This window comes from Artemia franciscana, chromosome 4, assembly GCF_032884065.1.
Source record: "Artemia franciscana chromosome 4, ASM3288406v1, whole genome shotgun sequence".
In the NCBI taxonomy this organism is placed as follows: domain Eukaryota; kingdom Metazoa; phylum Arthropoda; class Branchiopoda; order Anostraca; family Artemiidae; genus Artemia; species Artemia franciscana.
The window spans coordinates 5,639,642-5,656,939 of NC_088866.1; the positions used below are offsets into that span (position 1 = coordinate 5,639,642).

The 17,298-nt window shown below is 34.7% G+C and overlaps 1 protein-coding gene across 1 annotated transcript in view; it reads right to left on the bottom strand.

The window, feature by feature from the left end:
- LOC136025901 (peroxisomal N(1)-acetyl-spermine/spermidine oxidase-like) overlaps positions 1-17,298 on the bottom strand; it is a 59,608-nt gene that overhangs the window by 22,240 nt on the left and 20,070 nt on the right. The window contains exons 3-5 of the mRNA XM_065701961.1: positions 11,767-11,983; positions 4,557-4,802; positions 2,805-2,933 (exon numbers count right to left, since the gene is read on the bottom strand). Coding sequence (XP_065558033.1) covers positions 2,805-2,933; positions 4,557-4,802; positions 11,767-11,983 — 592 coding nt within the window. The remainder of the gene's footprint in view (positions 1-2,804; positions 2,934-4,556; positions 4,803-11,766; positions 11,984-17,298) is intronic.

Sequence of the window (17,298 nt, forward strand, 5' to 3'; positions counted from 1 at the left end):
ACGAGGGGCATCAAATCTGGTACACCCATTTAGAAATACGGCTAGAGCTTCTTTCATGATTAGAAATTTTGCCCCCTCTGTATGGGATATTATTCCAATTGAAATAAGAAATTCGAGTCATTTGGCTTCCTTCAAGGCTGTTGTTAAGAGATTCTTCCTTGCAAAAGAATAGTATGGTAATGATGCAAAAGTATGGTAATAATGCGTGAGTGTCATAAGTAGAATCTTTGTATGTAGTAATATGTAGAGTAGAGATGACTGCCACCTGCTGTCAACAAGCCCCTCGGGGCTTTCTTAGCAGGTGCAGCAAAAGGTTTTGTATACATGTTTGAAATAAAATTAATCTAATCTAAATCAAATCTAAAATTTCACTTAATGCCCTTACACGTTCCTGAGATACTATGGATAAACCTTTTTAACTTACTGGATACTCAAAGTGTCGTTTGATTTAGTTTAAGAGCCCTTAAACTTTTCCAGAAATTTGTGACTTAATGGTCTTTCTGAGATATAAAATGTGTGTTCTTTTGTTCTTTTGACATCCTTGAAGCTACCAGTGGCTTTTGATCTGATTCAACATCCGCCTTTGCAATCGTTCAGAGTCACTAAAACTTGCAGTCTGAATAGGGCAGTGAAGGCTACTTTTCTTCTCCCTCGGCTTTACCCTTCCTCTGATCTTTATAATGATACTGGAATAGCTCCGCTGGATCATATTATAGGTAAAAGTACTCTTTATTTTGCGCATTCTGCTTTTCTAGGTACTCTCCCACCGCCCCTACAGCAGTTTTTCTCACAGACAGGATCAGGTAGGTACTTTTCTTCTTTACGTAATTCTTCTCGACGATTTATTTTAGCAAAACGATCTTCTACAGCAGCCCAGAGGTCTCCAGTATATCAATCAATTCTATTATGGAGCTCCATCCCTTCGGATGTCCCTCTTTTTCTTTCTGCAAAGGCACTATTTCGTAGGGTCTTTCCAATTCAATAATTTTTCTCTATTTATTAATCCTTTCCTAATTTGTATGTCTCTTCTCTTCTTTTAAAATCATTTTCAGCTATATGTCCAATCTCCTTCTAAATCTTCTATCTGTTAAATATCCTATCTATTCAATGTCCTTGTCTTCTTCCAGTGTTTTTTTTTTTTTTTTTTTTTTTTTTTTTGTATATATTTTATAATAGTGTTTTATTCTTGTTCTCTGTGGTCTATTACAAAGCTTCTTGGGCCTAGTAACCACTTTACTTTTGTAATAGTTTTTTTTTCTTTTAGTATCAATAAATTGATTGATTGAATGAATCAGTTTGATGGTATCTTACACCAAGTTACATTAATTTATAAAATTACCCCTGATATTACATTATATGGATTTATTTGTTGCCCAGGGTTACTTTATTGACTAAAGTTTCTCTACAAAAAACAAAAACAGTATATATAGTGTTTGTGTTGTTTTTACTTGGGCGACCCAGCTAGTCGGTTTGCCTACAAACAAATTGTTTGCTTACAGTCTTCTTCTCTATTTTGGCAGGTAGTGGCTGCATTCCTACGCTAATAAAGCCAAAAATCTATCCAGTTCTATTTTCTAACATTTCAACTAGCGTGAAGTCTAAAAATTCGTCAAAGCAGAGTGAGTTACTTGAAAGGCCCCTCAGTAATCCCTGAGGACTTCAACTAAAAACCCCCAACCGTTCCTTTGTCATTGCGGATCACCTTTTCGATAAAATGGAATTAGGTAGATCTTATGATTTGGTTTGACATCTCCCTTAGTATTCTATTTAATCTAAATATAGTTTCTAAAGGACTGTTGGGTTAAGTAAACATTTAGAGGGATGACAACGTCTGTCCGTCTTACTCCAGGCGATCTTTTTACGTGCATAGAACAGCTAGGAACATCATCTCTTGTTATGTGTTTTGTCGAAAAATGTATTTTATTTTAATATTTCGGTTACTATGAGCTAGAATTTATTCTTTACTATAAACTATTTTCGATAACTGTAATTTAACACCTCTTTAAGAAAGTGTTATAAGAGCGAATTTGGCAATTATGAGACACTAGCTTGGTTTATGTAGCAAGTAAATTATTTAGCATTGTGACATTTTTTATACATCATAAGAAAACGAGTTGAATCCACTCCAATTATACCACTCATCGCAACACTGGCTCCAATTCAATCAGCCCCAAGAACCAAAAGGTGGTTATTGTTATTGAAAAATATTTTTTCCAATGAAGCACTGTACACAAGGCTGTTAAAAACAAGAAAAAGAACAGAAAAATTCCCAGAAATACCACACCTTGGACCTACATTAAATTACTTTTTAGTGCTGAATAATTACTAAATTAAGGAACACATGAAACTCCTTAGCTCGGAGTATTAAGAGATACTATAATACCCTCTGTGAAATTTATTGAATTCTACAAGGTTCCAGAATAAGCAGACTACTACCCTAGCTGTAGAGCACTATCTGGGAGGGGATAAATTTGTCCTTTTTTCGATTTTTTTTATTGAAAATACCCCTAAAAAGACATTTTAATAAAGATGAAATTTTAGAAATATGTTTTCAAAATCTAAGGGACGCACGCGAACCCCATCTCCCCCTATTGACATCACTGATGTCACTGTTAAGTAATCCTAACGCTACTCTATACACGCATTTTCATTTTAGTTAAAGAAAAAAAAAAGACGAAAACAGCTTATCGTTTATAATGTAGCTAAATAATAATAATAATAAAAAAATAACAATAATGAAAAGATAAATAAAATTTTATAAGAAAAAGTGATTCGCGTTAAACCATTGAAACTAAATCCTTTACCTTTGCATGTTTATCCGGTGAAAACTTTTCTGTATCAGAACGGAGAAAACCAAAGCCACCTAGATCCTTGGGCCACCAACAGTCCTCAAATTCAAGAAAAATTTTGTCTACTGTCCCAAGGTCTAAATACTGAAAAGATAAAAGTCTCATCTAAGAACTAAATATTCAAATCTTAAATTAATATATAATTTTTCCTATAAAACACAGTTTTTTTTAAAATTAATTCTAATTGTTAAAGTCAAACTTAAAACGAGCATTAATTGGCATATGCAAAAGTAGGGGTCCCACCCAGAGAATCTTCTCTTGAGGCTAGTACGAGACAAAAAATTGGAGGGCAATTAGGCCCCCTTCTACGCTCGTTTTTTCTCAAAATCGCCCAATCAAAATTTTGAGATTGCCAGTTTGTTCAGCATAGTTGAAGGGCCGAATAACTATGCCTTCGGAGACATCATGACCCCCCCCCCACAGCTCCTGGGGAAAGGTCTTTGAGTTACAAAACTTGCCCACTGTTTACGTATAGTATTTGTAATTGGGAAGTATGCATACATTTTTAGGGTGAGGGAAGGAAAACATTTTTTGCTGGTGGGATTTTCCACGAGGAAGAAAGTTTCCAAGGAGTGAATTTTTCAGGGGAAATTTTACATTGGAGGACTTTGTCAGAATTCCTATACAAAATTCGTCTTACGTCTTGATTTCTCTTTGGCGACTCAATTTTACGCGTGGAGATGTTAAGGGTAATTGTCCGGGGTAAATTTTCACCAGGAATGGATTATTCAGAGAATATACTCGTGGGGAGGAGGGATTTTCCCGTGGAGGTGTAGCCAGATTTCCTGGTATTATTTAAAAACCGATCAGAAATTGAATCAAAAAAGCTTTTTTCAACTGAAAGTAAGGAACAACATTAAAACTAAAAACGGACAGAAATTGTTATGCATTTGAGAGGGGTTTCGCTTTCTCGACATCTTTGCGCTGAAGTTTTATTTCTGTCTCAATTCTCGAAGAAGGACTCTGAACACTATGTTCGTTTAATTGGAACAATAAGAAGCTTTTTTTTAATTACTAAAAAAAAATTATCCTAAAGAGTGAGGTGTTGAGAAAGAGCAACCCCCCTCACATACGTAATAATCTCTGTTCGTTTTAAGTTTTGATGTTGCTCCTTACTTTCAGTTGAAATTTTTTTTTTTATTTAATACCTCAATGAAACCATTCTATCTGATGAGAACACCCCTTTACTAATGTGAGGTTAGAAAAAAAAACAGCACATACCCTTATATACTAGCAAATACAACTATAATGAATGGACAAAACAATGAATAAATGGATATAATAGTGAGAAAAACAAAAACAAAACAGGAATTGAATGGTAAAAAAACGAACTTTGCTTAGAGAACACCAAAATGAACCATATTAGTTTGTTAATGTTAAATGTTAAAATTTATACTGCTGAGCTCAATCAACCGGGGACTTCATAAAAGAAAAAGAAAACCTAAAACCTCAAAGGCAAGAAACAAGTGTGACATGTATATATATATATACAATTAATATAATTAATAACACAACAGTAGAAACGAAAAAGAAAAAAGAGAAGAGTAATTTATTCGCTATAAATTATTTCCAAAATAACTGTTTCCCAAAAAAAAAACAACTAATGATACACCATTAGCAACACTGAAAAAGGCGTTAAATATTTTCAGACAAAAATATAAAGTATCTACCTTTTTCAAGTTGAATTAAAGATAATGTAACACTTACCTCAATTGCATTTTGTTTCTTGATTGGCAGCGCAGGCGAAAATATATTCCTTCCGTTGGCTTTTAGCACACCCAATGACCCAGTAAAAACAACAGAATTAAAACTCTGTGAAGTTCCGTCGTCTAGACTCAGCTTCACTGGCATAGAGTCTCCTGGTGAGTATTCTATTTTATGAACTGGTTTATTGAAGTGCAAACCTGGTAGGGTTGAAATACTAGACGGACGTTTGTCGGCGGGGATTTCTTCCTTTAAACAAATTTAAAACTAAGCAAAAAAGAAATATATTAACGGCAATACACTTAAACAGTTTTGACGATACCAATTTTCTAAATAGGGATAGGTTCTTTTATTAGCCTTTGAAACAAATATATATAAAAGCTGTAGGTATTCCGATGACATAGTCAGTCATCAACATCAGTAGAGAAACTAAAGTATTAAAACTAAAACAAACTATATTTATACTGAACAAAATAGTAACTTCCAGGTCGCAGCAAATCTCCATTAGAGGGTTCATTAACTGTCTTCACTTATTTAGTATTGCGGTGAATTTTTAATAAATGTGGTACGATTTTCTTTTGTTCTAATTCAAAATGAAATGTTGCTAAATTTATCTTCTATTCTTCTAACAGTTTTCCACCGCAAAGATTTCAGTTGTAGACAATGATCCACGTGTTCTTTGCGTTCGGCCGGGAGTATAAGGCTTTTTTTTTTTATTCCTAAACTAGCAGCGCCAAGTACCTTTAAAAATTAATTTGTTACTAGTGTTTTACACAGCTCCATCACGATCTTTTAGATGCCCTTTGAATCTTCTCTGAAGGAGCCAACAGAGAAACTTTTAGGGATAACTTTACCAGGAAGATCATTCCAAATCAAAACGTAAAATCGACCTGTGGCACTGTTCTTTAAGTATCTCCTCGTGTCAACCTTAATACAACTGGACCAAGCTGTATGCCTCCGTGTCTGTCTTGTTGATTGGACGATGCGTGACATAACAATAGGATGCTGTAGAGAAGGGGGTGAATTTATGTAATTGGGAGCACTTGCCAGTTCCATTTGGAGCTTATCAACTCTGGCTGAGTTTACAGAGTCACACCGCTGATCTCCCTTCCAAACAAAATAATCAGCTCAACACGAGGGCTCAAACTGCTACCTCAAAAACTTTTCCAATGTCTTACCAAAATTGCTACCTAATAATTGCGTTTCACCGAGTTAAAAAAAATACAAGCTAACATTGTTTAAGAATTTTCCAGAAAATTGAAATGTTGAACTAGATTTGAAGTGCAGTGTTTCAAAACACTGCATACTTCCGCAGCAGCGGAAATATTAGTTTTTACACTTTTTTACTCCAATCTGACTCATGAATATTTACTCTTTTAGTCCGCTCCAAAAATTATTAGTTACAAATGCATATTAGCAATTACGTTTGTCTCCAAGAGATGACCCAAAAAATTGGTGAAGAAAAAAGAAAAACTCATAGTCTGCCTAGGGTAAATGATCTGATTGTATACAGATCCCCAGAATTGTCTCAACTGTTATGATTTCATTCTTGTGAGTTGCATATGATTTTGAAGTTTTCCTTTTCCATTCGTCCCACCCTCCTGCCATACGAAAATCTCTTTTGCCTATGGGCAAAGATGAACACGATGAACTTATAAAAGTAGAAATTGGTGCAATTGATGAAGACAAAATCACCAACATCATCTGGCTTTTGACAATCCCACCCCCTCTCCGTTTTTAGTCCAAACTTTACTAATACTTATTGTCTTTCCAGGCATTCAAAAATATGTGGAAGCGTAAAGATAAGGTTTTTTTCCATTACAAGGCCCACCAGCTTAGAATAACTAGTCCACGTATCTGCCTTAGGTTTTACTTAGGCCTAACTTAGATAGACTGGATTAAAACTTAAAATAATTTTTAAACCAAGAAAAGCTCATTAAACATCACTTACAGAAAAGTTTCAGCTTTAGTCCTATAATGCCAAATATACTATCCAGTTTTTTGAGGGAAAATTTCTACTATTTTAATTAAGTCGCCAGACGCTTGCCACTAGTGTTTTTTTTTTTTTTTTTTACATCTTTCCGCATCAAATAACCAAAGATCCAATACTTACAAATTTCCCATGCTGTTTCAACAAGATACCTTCCCGTTTTTGTTAAAAAAGTCAAATAACCAAAGATCCAATAACCAAACATCAAATAACCAAACATCAAATAACATCAAATTGTTAAAAACACCAAACATCAAATTGTTAAAAAAGTCAAATAACCAAACATCCAATACTTACAAATTTCCCATGCTCTTTCAACAAGATACCTTCCCATTTTTGTTAAAAAAGTCAAGAAATCGAAAAGTCAAGTTTGAAAAGTCAAAGCGCATCAATTGTACACTGACCCCTTTTCGAACTCCCAAATTCTCCAACCAGTACTGACTAACACTAGGAAATATTTTTAAATATCTTACAGCGCAATGCTAACAGCGCAGTGCTGCCAGCGGACAGTAAATTCTGTCAGGCGAGAAAACCACCAAGCGACGTCGCTATAGGAAATCAAACTGGTATGTTTGACTGAAAAATAAATATTTTGGACCCCCTAATACAAAGACTCCTTTGAACACTTCGATAAAAAAATAATTATATACGAAACATTTTCCTCAGTACATGAATTTTGAACACAGTTTCTGAATGGAAAACACTAATTTCTAACTCTGATCTAAATCAAAGTAAACCAAATTTCTGCCCAATAAAGCCATTTTTCACTGGGCAATACAACATTCAGCTGCTTAACAAAATTAAACTCCTGTCCGAACAGTATGGAAAAGTATGGAAAGCATTCACGAATAAAATCTGGTACTTCTGCCGAAGAGAAAATCACTAGTGCCATCAATCATTTCGCTTTATTTGACCCTAAACTGCCACAACCTTTCATTTAGTGTATTTCAAAATACACACAAAAGGTAAAGAAAGCAGAATCCCGTAACACAGAGAGATTCTCAATCCGCAACTTCCTCAACTCAACTACCGTAGAGTTGTTTCCAGACCAACAGCAATTGGTGCAATATCGGAAGAGAGGATGTTTATGAACGGGGAGTCTTTCAGCTGTTATAACTTTCCATTTGGTAAGGAGAGCAACGCAGCATTTAGATGGCACTTTAGATGCAAAAAACATTCCAGGAAAGGGCAGATGAGATTTTAAGAGATCCACTGCAGTTGGTGCACTGGTCTAGTTGGTGCAGTTGGTCCACTGGTTTGGGTACAAGGCGCTGTGTTCCTACAAAACGTGTGCTACTGAGCAGCAGACCCACTTAGGTACAATTTCAAGAGAGTCAGACTGTGTTAACTTTTTCATCTGCAATCTACAAGAGAGAAAAAAATTAGTATCCAACTGTTAAGTTTCAATACTGATTAGACGCATTTTAATTAGTAGCGTGTTCGTCCTACCCAGTTGTGGCACAGTGGGCTGATACTCAATTGGCGAAACGGGGCTACAATTCGATCCCCGCCACAGCAAAGTTAGGTGACAGGCTTCCAACTTGATCCTGTAAAAAGACCCAGCAACTGAAACGTCCATTCTAAGGCCTATGTGTCAACAATTACTCTGGAGCCTTTTTATCCTTATCCTTTTTTGCTCGTCCCAGTCGCGTTATTTCACGGAGGGAGGGAGGGGGAATGTATTTTTTTAATGTCTAATGTGGAAAATGCGTCGTTTTTAAAAATTCTTTTCAATAAAAATACAACATCTGACAAATCAGCATCCTTTAATATTCCTAAGTGATTCCAAACAGCATCCTTGTCAAAACTTTTGCTGAGCAACCATCGAAAACAGTTTTAATAGATTCACAAAAACCCTTTGCAGTAATTTTTTTAATATTCACAAGCCATTTATCCTTCAACGGTTTTACCGACTTAAAACCCGCATGTCCATTAATTCTACCAATCGCTGGTTTGTGTTTGCCGGGTCTTTTAATCCACTTGGAATCTTGAATACAGAGACTGTGGCGTGAGTATTTTGTAAAGACGCTTTCAGGGGTATTAGTGAAGAAATGTCTGTTTAATAAAAGTCAGAACGATTGAACAAAATCAATATCCAGTTTTCGACTTTTTCCGGATTTTCGACGAAAACTACAGCCATTCACATTCTCTTGCAGCTTGGTCTTTAGACCTAGAAACCCTTTCCCTGTTGTCCAGATTGTCAGATAACCTGCATATTCAATTCTTCCAGTACTGGAAAGAAAATCTTCAGATGCAAAACTATAGCTCTTACACCACTTACACCCGAATCATACACCACTACTAGCGCAACTAGCAGTTAATCTGTTAGCCCGTAACTGTTAATCCCTACCTCCCATGTCCTGCCATCAAAGATCCAAATTTTACCCAGCTTGTCACCAAAGGTTCCCCCTCTTCTTAGCTCACGTCAGAACCTAGCTTCACTCACCCCCTTTCCGAAAGGTAAATTGTACATGACTAATATCATAGAATATATCTTTCAACATGATACTCCCATAATGAGCATTTATATTGAGAAGTTATTATAATTGAATTTGCAAACCAGACTGCTTAAACTGACGTTACCTTACACCAACATAATATGACCAAAGTACTTGCGAGGATAGCTTTTATAAAAGGTGAGGATTTTTCAGTGATACTGTAGGTTTATTGTGGTAGCTCTGTGTGTGGTTCACCTAATACAGTGTGGTATGTGGTATGCTCAATCATAAGCTTCGTTCTTCAACATCCTCATCCCAGGAAGGAAAATTATATTTACACGCCATCATAGGAGATGACTGGAAACTTTCTAGAAGGATAGCCTTGACCAAGAGCAGTGATATCTTCCAAGAAAACTATAGCCTTGATAAGACCTAGATTTACAGTTAAATTTGAGTAATAGACAGTTTGCCTATGCTGCGTCTGTTTGGCGAACTTCACTCAGTCGGACTGTCTGTCTTGGCTTTTTCTTGGTTTTTTTCTACAATTAGCTATGACTTGATGTCCACAACTATTAGATTTTAATTTGATTCTTATTCCTCGACAGTCGTAAGCTATTTGACTTTGAATCGAATCCCTATCGTAAAATAACATTCGCTGTGACGAACATAAAGTGAGTCGAAGGCAGTAGACCTGACAGTACCAGTAGAAGATGACGATTTTTGGAGTGCAGCGCAAAATGCTGAAAAACATATAGTAACGGAGTTAGGCTCATGCTTCCTAAAAGCCTGTCTATTTAAATCTCCATTTCCACAGGATTAATTCCACTCCCTTAGGTTCTAATCCTTTTTAAACCATAATCACAATGTACACGATAGAAAATTTTTAGAAATCATAATCTAGGCTATGAAATCGCGATCCCAATTATCAGTTGGACAGCATTCTCAGGACTAAGCTTGTCAATCAGACAGCATATTTTGCCATACTGATTATGAATTTAGAACCCAATTTGTCTGTGGAGAAGGTCAAAGGTGTACTGTGTCAGAAAAAAAAGAAGCACGAATATCACTTAAAACATTGCTATTTTTGTATCTTTGATCCAAACTGTCTTTAAATTATGTTAAGTAAAGAAAAGGAGACCTGCCACTGTTGAGAAAAGACAAATTTTTAATCTATCTAGCTGAAAGAACACAAAAAGTGATGTTAAGTAGTATAGTATATAGCAAAATGAAGTAATGTCAATCAAACACTCACAGGAAATTTTACAAATTTGTTTCCTATTTAGAAACAAAGTTGCCGGGTGAAATGAACCTTAGTCTTAGGTGGACCTCTGTCCACCTGATATTTCAGATAAATCTAATGAACTGAACCAAAAAGGTCAAAGAGATTTGCTTCCGCTGTTGCATTGAAAAAATAAGAGCAATGAACTATATGTAATTGGTTTATTAAGTATAAATTTTGTTTGTTTTTATTAATGTCTTTTAGTTTTACTGCTGATGATAGACACTTTTATGTGTCCGAAATATTCAGTTAACAATTTTACATTTGTTTCACTGTTGATTAAAAGGTTTCATCCCTATTTTGAACTGTTATATTTTCGTCATGGAAAGGCAGTGTGGTCTTCGAAGTTATCTATGAATGAGAATAATTTCTTAGACTAGACCACCTTTCCTTTCATAAAAGCTCCCGGACGTGGAGTCGAAATATTCCGATTTTTATTACTGATTTTTTTTTTGTCCACAGTTTTTGTAAATATAATACCCGTTTTTTCTATATTTTCACTGTAGATGAAAGAAAGATTAAGGTTTTTAATAACAACCAAAACCGAAAAGGAGAAAGTGAAAAGATCATCTTATAAACTTGTAAAGGTAAAAATTTGCATGGACTGGAGAAGACATGTAAGAATACTTTCTCGTGCAAAGGGAGAGGTGAAATCGAATTATGATTGGTCTTAAGGACCTACCGAAAGGAAAATTTTCTGTTTCGTTGTTTTCAACATCTCCCTCCCCGTCAAGCCAACGATAGGAATCAGACACGTACTCAAAGAGCCTTCAGAACTGACCCTCCCTTAAAATCTGGACTTTTCCCATAGGTTTGCACTTTTCACACAATGTATAATTTTTTTATAGAGAATTTAGCCCTGCCCGACCCCTACTGGCCCCAGAACTAATTCTCGTGCACACCCCAAACATCTATGTTTACAAGGCTTTTTAAACTAAGGCCTCTTAACTAAACAGCAGACCTCAAGTTCGGGTCTAGAATAGAGGATTCTTCCACTGGAGAACCTATGTCCAAGACAAGAGGCATACAAAGGACACATTCTGAATAGTAGTTCAGAATCTTAAAGGCCCAAAACTAACGCCCCAATTTTATTTTGAAACTCATTAATTGATAGCAAATAAAATATTTATTTATTTTTAAAGAACTTACATTGGAAAACTTAATGGTCTAGACCTTAGGGCCTAAGCCTTGAGGGACCCTAGACTGTACCTTATGTGAGGTAATTCGACTCTAGGGACAACGTTTTACTTACACAGGAGTTTTCATCGGTTCGTTGGTTTCAGATTCCCAATGAATATATAAATAGGGTCTCCAAAGATCTTTCGCACAACTTTTCTAATAGGCATTACTCTTCCTACTATCAGTTACCACTACTGGTTCGAAATATGGCGCCAAGTTGAGTTTATAAATACTCAAAGGTGGCCGTGTACCTCCAGCTCCAACAGGGTTTCAACAAAGTCACCTGCATAAATTTAAAGAAATAAAGAAAAAGAGTTAATCTATTACCAGCAAAAGCCTGAACAGGGTTTCATAGCCATCATTCCAGACTACCAAGGGATCTCCAGGGCAAAGCCAGTATTCAGTATGACCCCATCCCCCTGTTTGTGACCAATCATCAGCAGCATCAATAATATTTTCAAATCTATGATGCCAATCAAACAGTTTTTCACGCAAATCTTCAGATAAGTCATTTAACTCTCCAGCTCCAATACATTCATCTAATCTGTAACAATTAAGGACATAACAATTGAAAAATGAAGAACTGATTATAATTGATCAATTGAAAGATGAAGATAATAACTGATGAAATGAAAAACAAATGAAAAAATAAAATTCAAAAAACTTGATGACACTCAATAACTATTTAATGAATCAAAAATTACATGATTTATTATTTTTTTCAATATCCCTTTATTTCAAGTGTAGCCACAGTTTCCATAAAATGAATGGAGAAACTCACAAGAAATCATAAGAATGATAAAAATCTATTTTTTTATGGAATCAACAGATTAATACAGTAATCATCAACATTGGCGTAATTTCATCAAAATACAGGGGAGGGGGCAAAGTTGGAGCCAATTTCCCTAAATCAAGTGAAAATAACAGCAGAAACTGAAAAATCAGCCAGTTGGTATCATGAAAGCACTATAAAGATATTTTATAGAACTAAAAGTAGTGGGGCCCAATAGATTCCGCGACGCACATAGCCACTACTACTTTCTACCTTAATGGTATAAGACCACGAAGTAGTTTAACGGCGATTCCCTCAAGATGCACGTGTTACCGATTTTCTTCAAGATTCAGTCGTTTGCTACATAATAGAGAGTGTTTTTCTTTGATTATTCATTACTTCAAAAACTAAGGATGTAGGAGTAAAAACCTTCAGGGCCCACCAATTAAGATGCAAGCGTAGCCGTTATGTCGTGTTTTTTTTTTATTGATATGTTAAGTGCTTAAAAGCTTAAGGATGTACGAAAAACCTTCAGGGTCCACCAGTCAAGATTCCTGTATAGTTATTTCTTTGATTATTAAGTGTTTAAAATTTACTCTCCGGTTAGGCTTTGATTATTACTTGACTTTATTTTTGCTTGTCTTTGGTTTAATATAGCTCTTTACTTTTCTTTGACAAACTTGAAATGCAGAATTGAAATACAGAAAAACCACAGTTAAGAGTAATTATGTTGACAGCTTGTACCAGACTTAAAGGTAGAGGAGAAAAAGAGGAGAAATGAGAAAATAAAGAACAAAAGAGACAGAGCAAAATAATAATGATAAAAATAAAGAACAAAACAAGAACAAATAGAAATAAAAAAAAGAAATACAAAGAAGAAAATAAATTATAATAAGAAATGATCTTACCTTACACAAAAAAGGAAAATAATAAAAGACGGCAAGAAACAAATAAACTAAGACAGTAAAAAAGCCAGACTAAAAGCCTTTAGAATAACTCGTTTAACAGTGGAAAATGTTTACCTTATACATATCTGGTGCAAAAGAAAATTACCAATTCTGAAAATAAAACTAAAAAATACACAATTCCAAAAAATTTTAATATAATTTCCAAGAACCTTCAGATCTTGTCACAGATTTCACAACAAAGGAATTCCTTCTTTCAACTTTGAGAAATTAAAACATTTTTTTAATTACCGTAGATAACTTCGAAGACCACACTGCCTTTCCATGACGAAAGTAAAACAGTTCAAAATAAGGATGATACCTTTTTATTGACAGTGAAATATAAAATTATTTAACTGGATATTTCGAACACATATACAGTGTTCATCATCAGCAGTAAAACCAAAGGACACGAATAAAAATAAACAAAATTTATACCTAATAAACTAATTACATATAGTTTATTGCTCTTATTTTTTTCAATGCAACAGCCAAGGCAAATCTCCTTGACCTTTTCGGTTCCGGTTCATTAGATTGCTACAACATCATAATTCCATTTCATCGTCTTTAAAGCAAAATACCAAACCTGAAGATTTCACGTCGGCCCTCTCGGAGCATATCTTTAATTTTCCAAATCATTTTATTTTGTTTGAAAATGTTTCTTTGATTTCTAGGGACCAAGGTTTAAAGCAAACTTTCAGGGAAACAATCGAAATTAAAAAAATTCTATTCAAGAATAATTCCATAAACAGAGATACAGGTGAATTTGGATTGAACTCAATTTATGATAATTTACTGAGGTCAAATAAAGTAAATATCACTTCACCTAAGAGCTATGACCTCTGTCCACGTAATACGTCAGTTAAATCTAATGAACCGGAACCGAAAAGGTCAAGGAGATTTGCCTCGGCTGTTGCATTGAAAAAAATAAGAGCAATAAACTATATGTAATTAGTTTACTGGGTATAAATTTTGTTTATTTTTATTCGTGTCTTTTAGTTTTACTGCTGATGATGAACACTGTATATGTGTTCGAAATATCCAGTTAAATAATTTTATATTTCACTGTCAATAAAAAGGTATCATCCCTATTTTGAACTGTTTTAATTTTTTTAATTATCTTGCTTGACCTCTGGTAGATTGCTACAGAGCCACAGGGGTAAGATGAAAGCAAAACATTGACTAAAATTTCATTCACCATAAAATTTTCCACAATTTTCCAAAATTTGGAAGAACGTTTGTAATTTATAAGAGAAGCATTCTTTATTAAAACTTCATAATCCATTAAAGCATTTATAATTATATTTAAAATTTAATTTGTAATTATATACATTTATATTTACTTTGCTTGACCTCTGGTGAATTGCTACAGAGCAACAGGGATAGGATGAAAACGAAACATTTATTCAAATTTATTTATCACAAAATTGTCAACAATTTTCAAAAATCTGGGAGAATATTCGTGATTTACTAAGACATGAATTCTTTATTACGGCTTCAAAATTTATTGAAATATTTACAATCACTTTGCTTGTCTTCAAATGGATTACTAAAGAGCTATATGGAATCGAAGGAAAACCGAATATCGACTTTAAATCTATTTAACATAGAATTTTATAATCAGTAGTGATTGGGAACGAATGTCAAAAACATTTTTGGATTTATTTATTTATTGATAGTGATTTATACTTGCTTTATCCTTTAATTATTACTTGAATTGATTTCGGTTCGTTTTTGGTTAAATGTGGCTCTTTACCTTTTTCTGAAAAACTTCTCTTGTGAAAAAAGTTTTTTTTAATTAATAAACAAAGTCTAACTTTCCTTTGAGTCGCAACATAACCATTCCCTGATGAAGACCAGCGATGCACACAAGTCTAACCATTCAAAGAAATAAGATGGAGGGAAAGGCAGCAAAAAATTAAATATTTATGCAATTAATTTTTTATTTTGTGGGAGAAACCTTCTAATCATGTGTAGGCATGATGACGCATAAGAAAATTCCCAAAACTGAAGATTACCTAGATCAAAAGGGCAAGGCCAACGATAGCAAAAAAAAAGAAGCTATTTGGACTGACATTTGCAATCCTTTTTTAGCAAAGAAAGAGTTAAAAATCAAGAAAATGCGCGTCTAATTTTTTCGTAAGACATCAAAAAAAACCTTGTCAGTGGCTTTCTGATAAAGCCTTGTTTTTCCTTGGAAAATAGAACCATGACTGGATGTTGCTTGGTAGAATAGGCATTAATTCGTATGGTATCTAAGTCATTCTTGAAAAATTGGATTGAATGAGCTTAGATTTTGAACAGCCATATGGTAAAGCCAACAACATAATTATAATAAATTAAAAAAAAAGAGATAAAAGTTATTATACAAAAAAAAATAAAAAGCTAATAAATAATAATATATAATAATAAATAATAAATAATAATAATAATTATTAAAAAACTAAATAATTAAAAATTGTTTCACATGAAAGTAAAGAGCAACGTTAAAAACGTAAAACTAACAGAAACTAGACCTACGTTGCCTGGGCAACGTGAAGTGTTGCGGCAACCTTTGTCCGGCTTTGCCGATTAAAGTGTTGCGAGAGCAACACTTTGGTTTTGTTTCTTCGCTATCGGTTAAATGCTGAAGTTGTCAAAACTATCAAAGCTTTCAAAACGGCATATTCAAAGAAGAACACAATCAGTAATCACATGATCAAATTCTTCAGCGTTGAAAAAACAACAGCAAAAGAATATCGGAAAAAGGGACTAAATTGAGTTTGCAGCCAGTTGAACTTTATCCTTTTCAATCGTAGACATCGTGACGGATGGAAACTTGGAACATTATCTTATATAATCTAGTTGGTATTATAAAGCTATCCGTAACTTTTCAGGATCAAATACCATAGATGTGCACCAATTTGCACAAATTTGTAGCCCCTCATGAACCTCCTCTAGCAACCCATTCTTGCTTAAAAGTCCCTCTTCCGTGAGAGACAAAGAATAACACAATCAGTAATCAGATGATCAAAGGCTATTCCTCAGGGTTGAAAAAAAAAAATTGGAAGAAGGGACTAAATTGACTTTGCAGCCAGTTGAACTTTATCCTTTGCACACCATAGGCTCTGGCTCGAGGACAAGCAAAAACCATCCTTTTTCGCCCCAGGCAAGGGTCGTACGGAGCTTTCCAAAATATAATGTCATATTCATCAATCCGGCCCGAGGTCCACACTAACAGCCGATTATTACTTACTAGGCCCCTAAATGTCACTTTGCAGCCGGCTGAACTTTATCCTTTTCAATCGTAGACATCGTGACGGATGGAAACTTGGAACATTATCTTATGTAATCTAGTTGGTATTATAAAGCTATCTGTAACTTTTCAGGATCAAAATACCATCAGGGACCCATAAATTTCCTGTAATGACTCGCCATCCAGGATCGCTTATTATTGGATGGCGAGTCATTACAGGAAATTTATGGGTCCCTGATTCCATAGATGTGTACCAATTTGCACAAATTTGTAGCCCCTCGTGAGCCTCCTCTAGCAACCGATTCTTACTTACAAGTCCCTCTCCCGGGATATACATCCAAGTTCACCGGAAACAAATAATGGGTACACCAACTAGCAAAAGTTCCAAACCCCTTGTCGCTGAAGTCATTGTAGCCTAACAGCCGATTATTACTTACAACTCTCCTACATGTCTTACAATCGGGAACCAAGTTGTTCTTACCATCAATTACACCAGAAACAGATAATAGGTACACCAATCAGCAAAAGTTGCAAACCCCTCATTGCCAAAGATGATTATAAGCTAATAATCGACTGTTGCTTGGAAGTCCCCTACATATCTCACAATTGGTATCGGCCTATTTTTGGTTCAAGTGTGTACCTTACCACTGAAGTTGTCAACCCCTTGAAACTTTCAAACTGGTGTATGTCATGAAAGAATTTTTGTAACAAAAAATGGATGACATATACTTTGATCAGCTCATCAAGGTCTATCGATTGTCATTGAAAAAAAAAATTCTATCTGTCTTAGTTCAAAAGTTGACTTTTTTGCCGGAGGCCAACTTTCTAACACCACCACTTAGAAAGGAGCAAAGGATAAGCTCTAATTTCTTTAGCAATGAGAGAACTTTTAAAGTTTAAGAGGTATA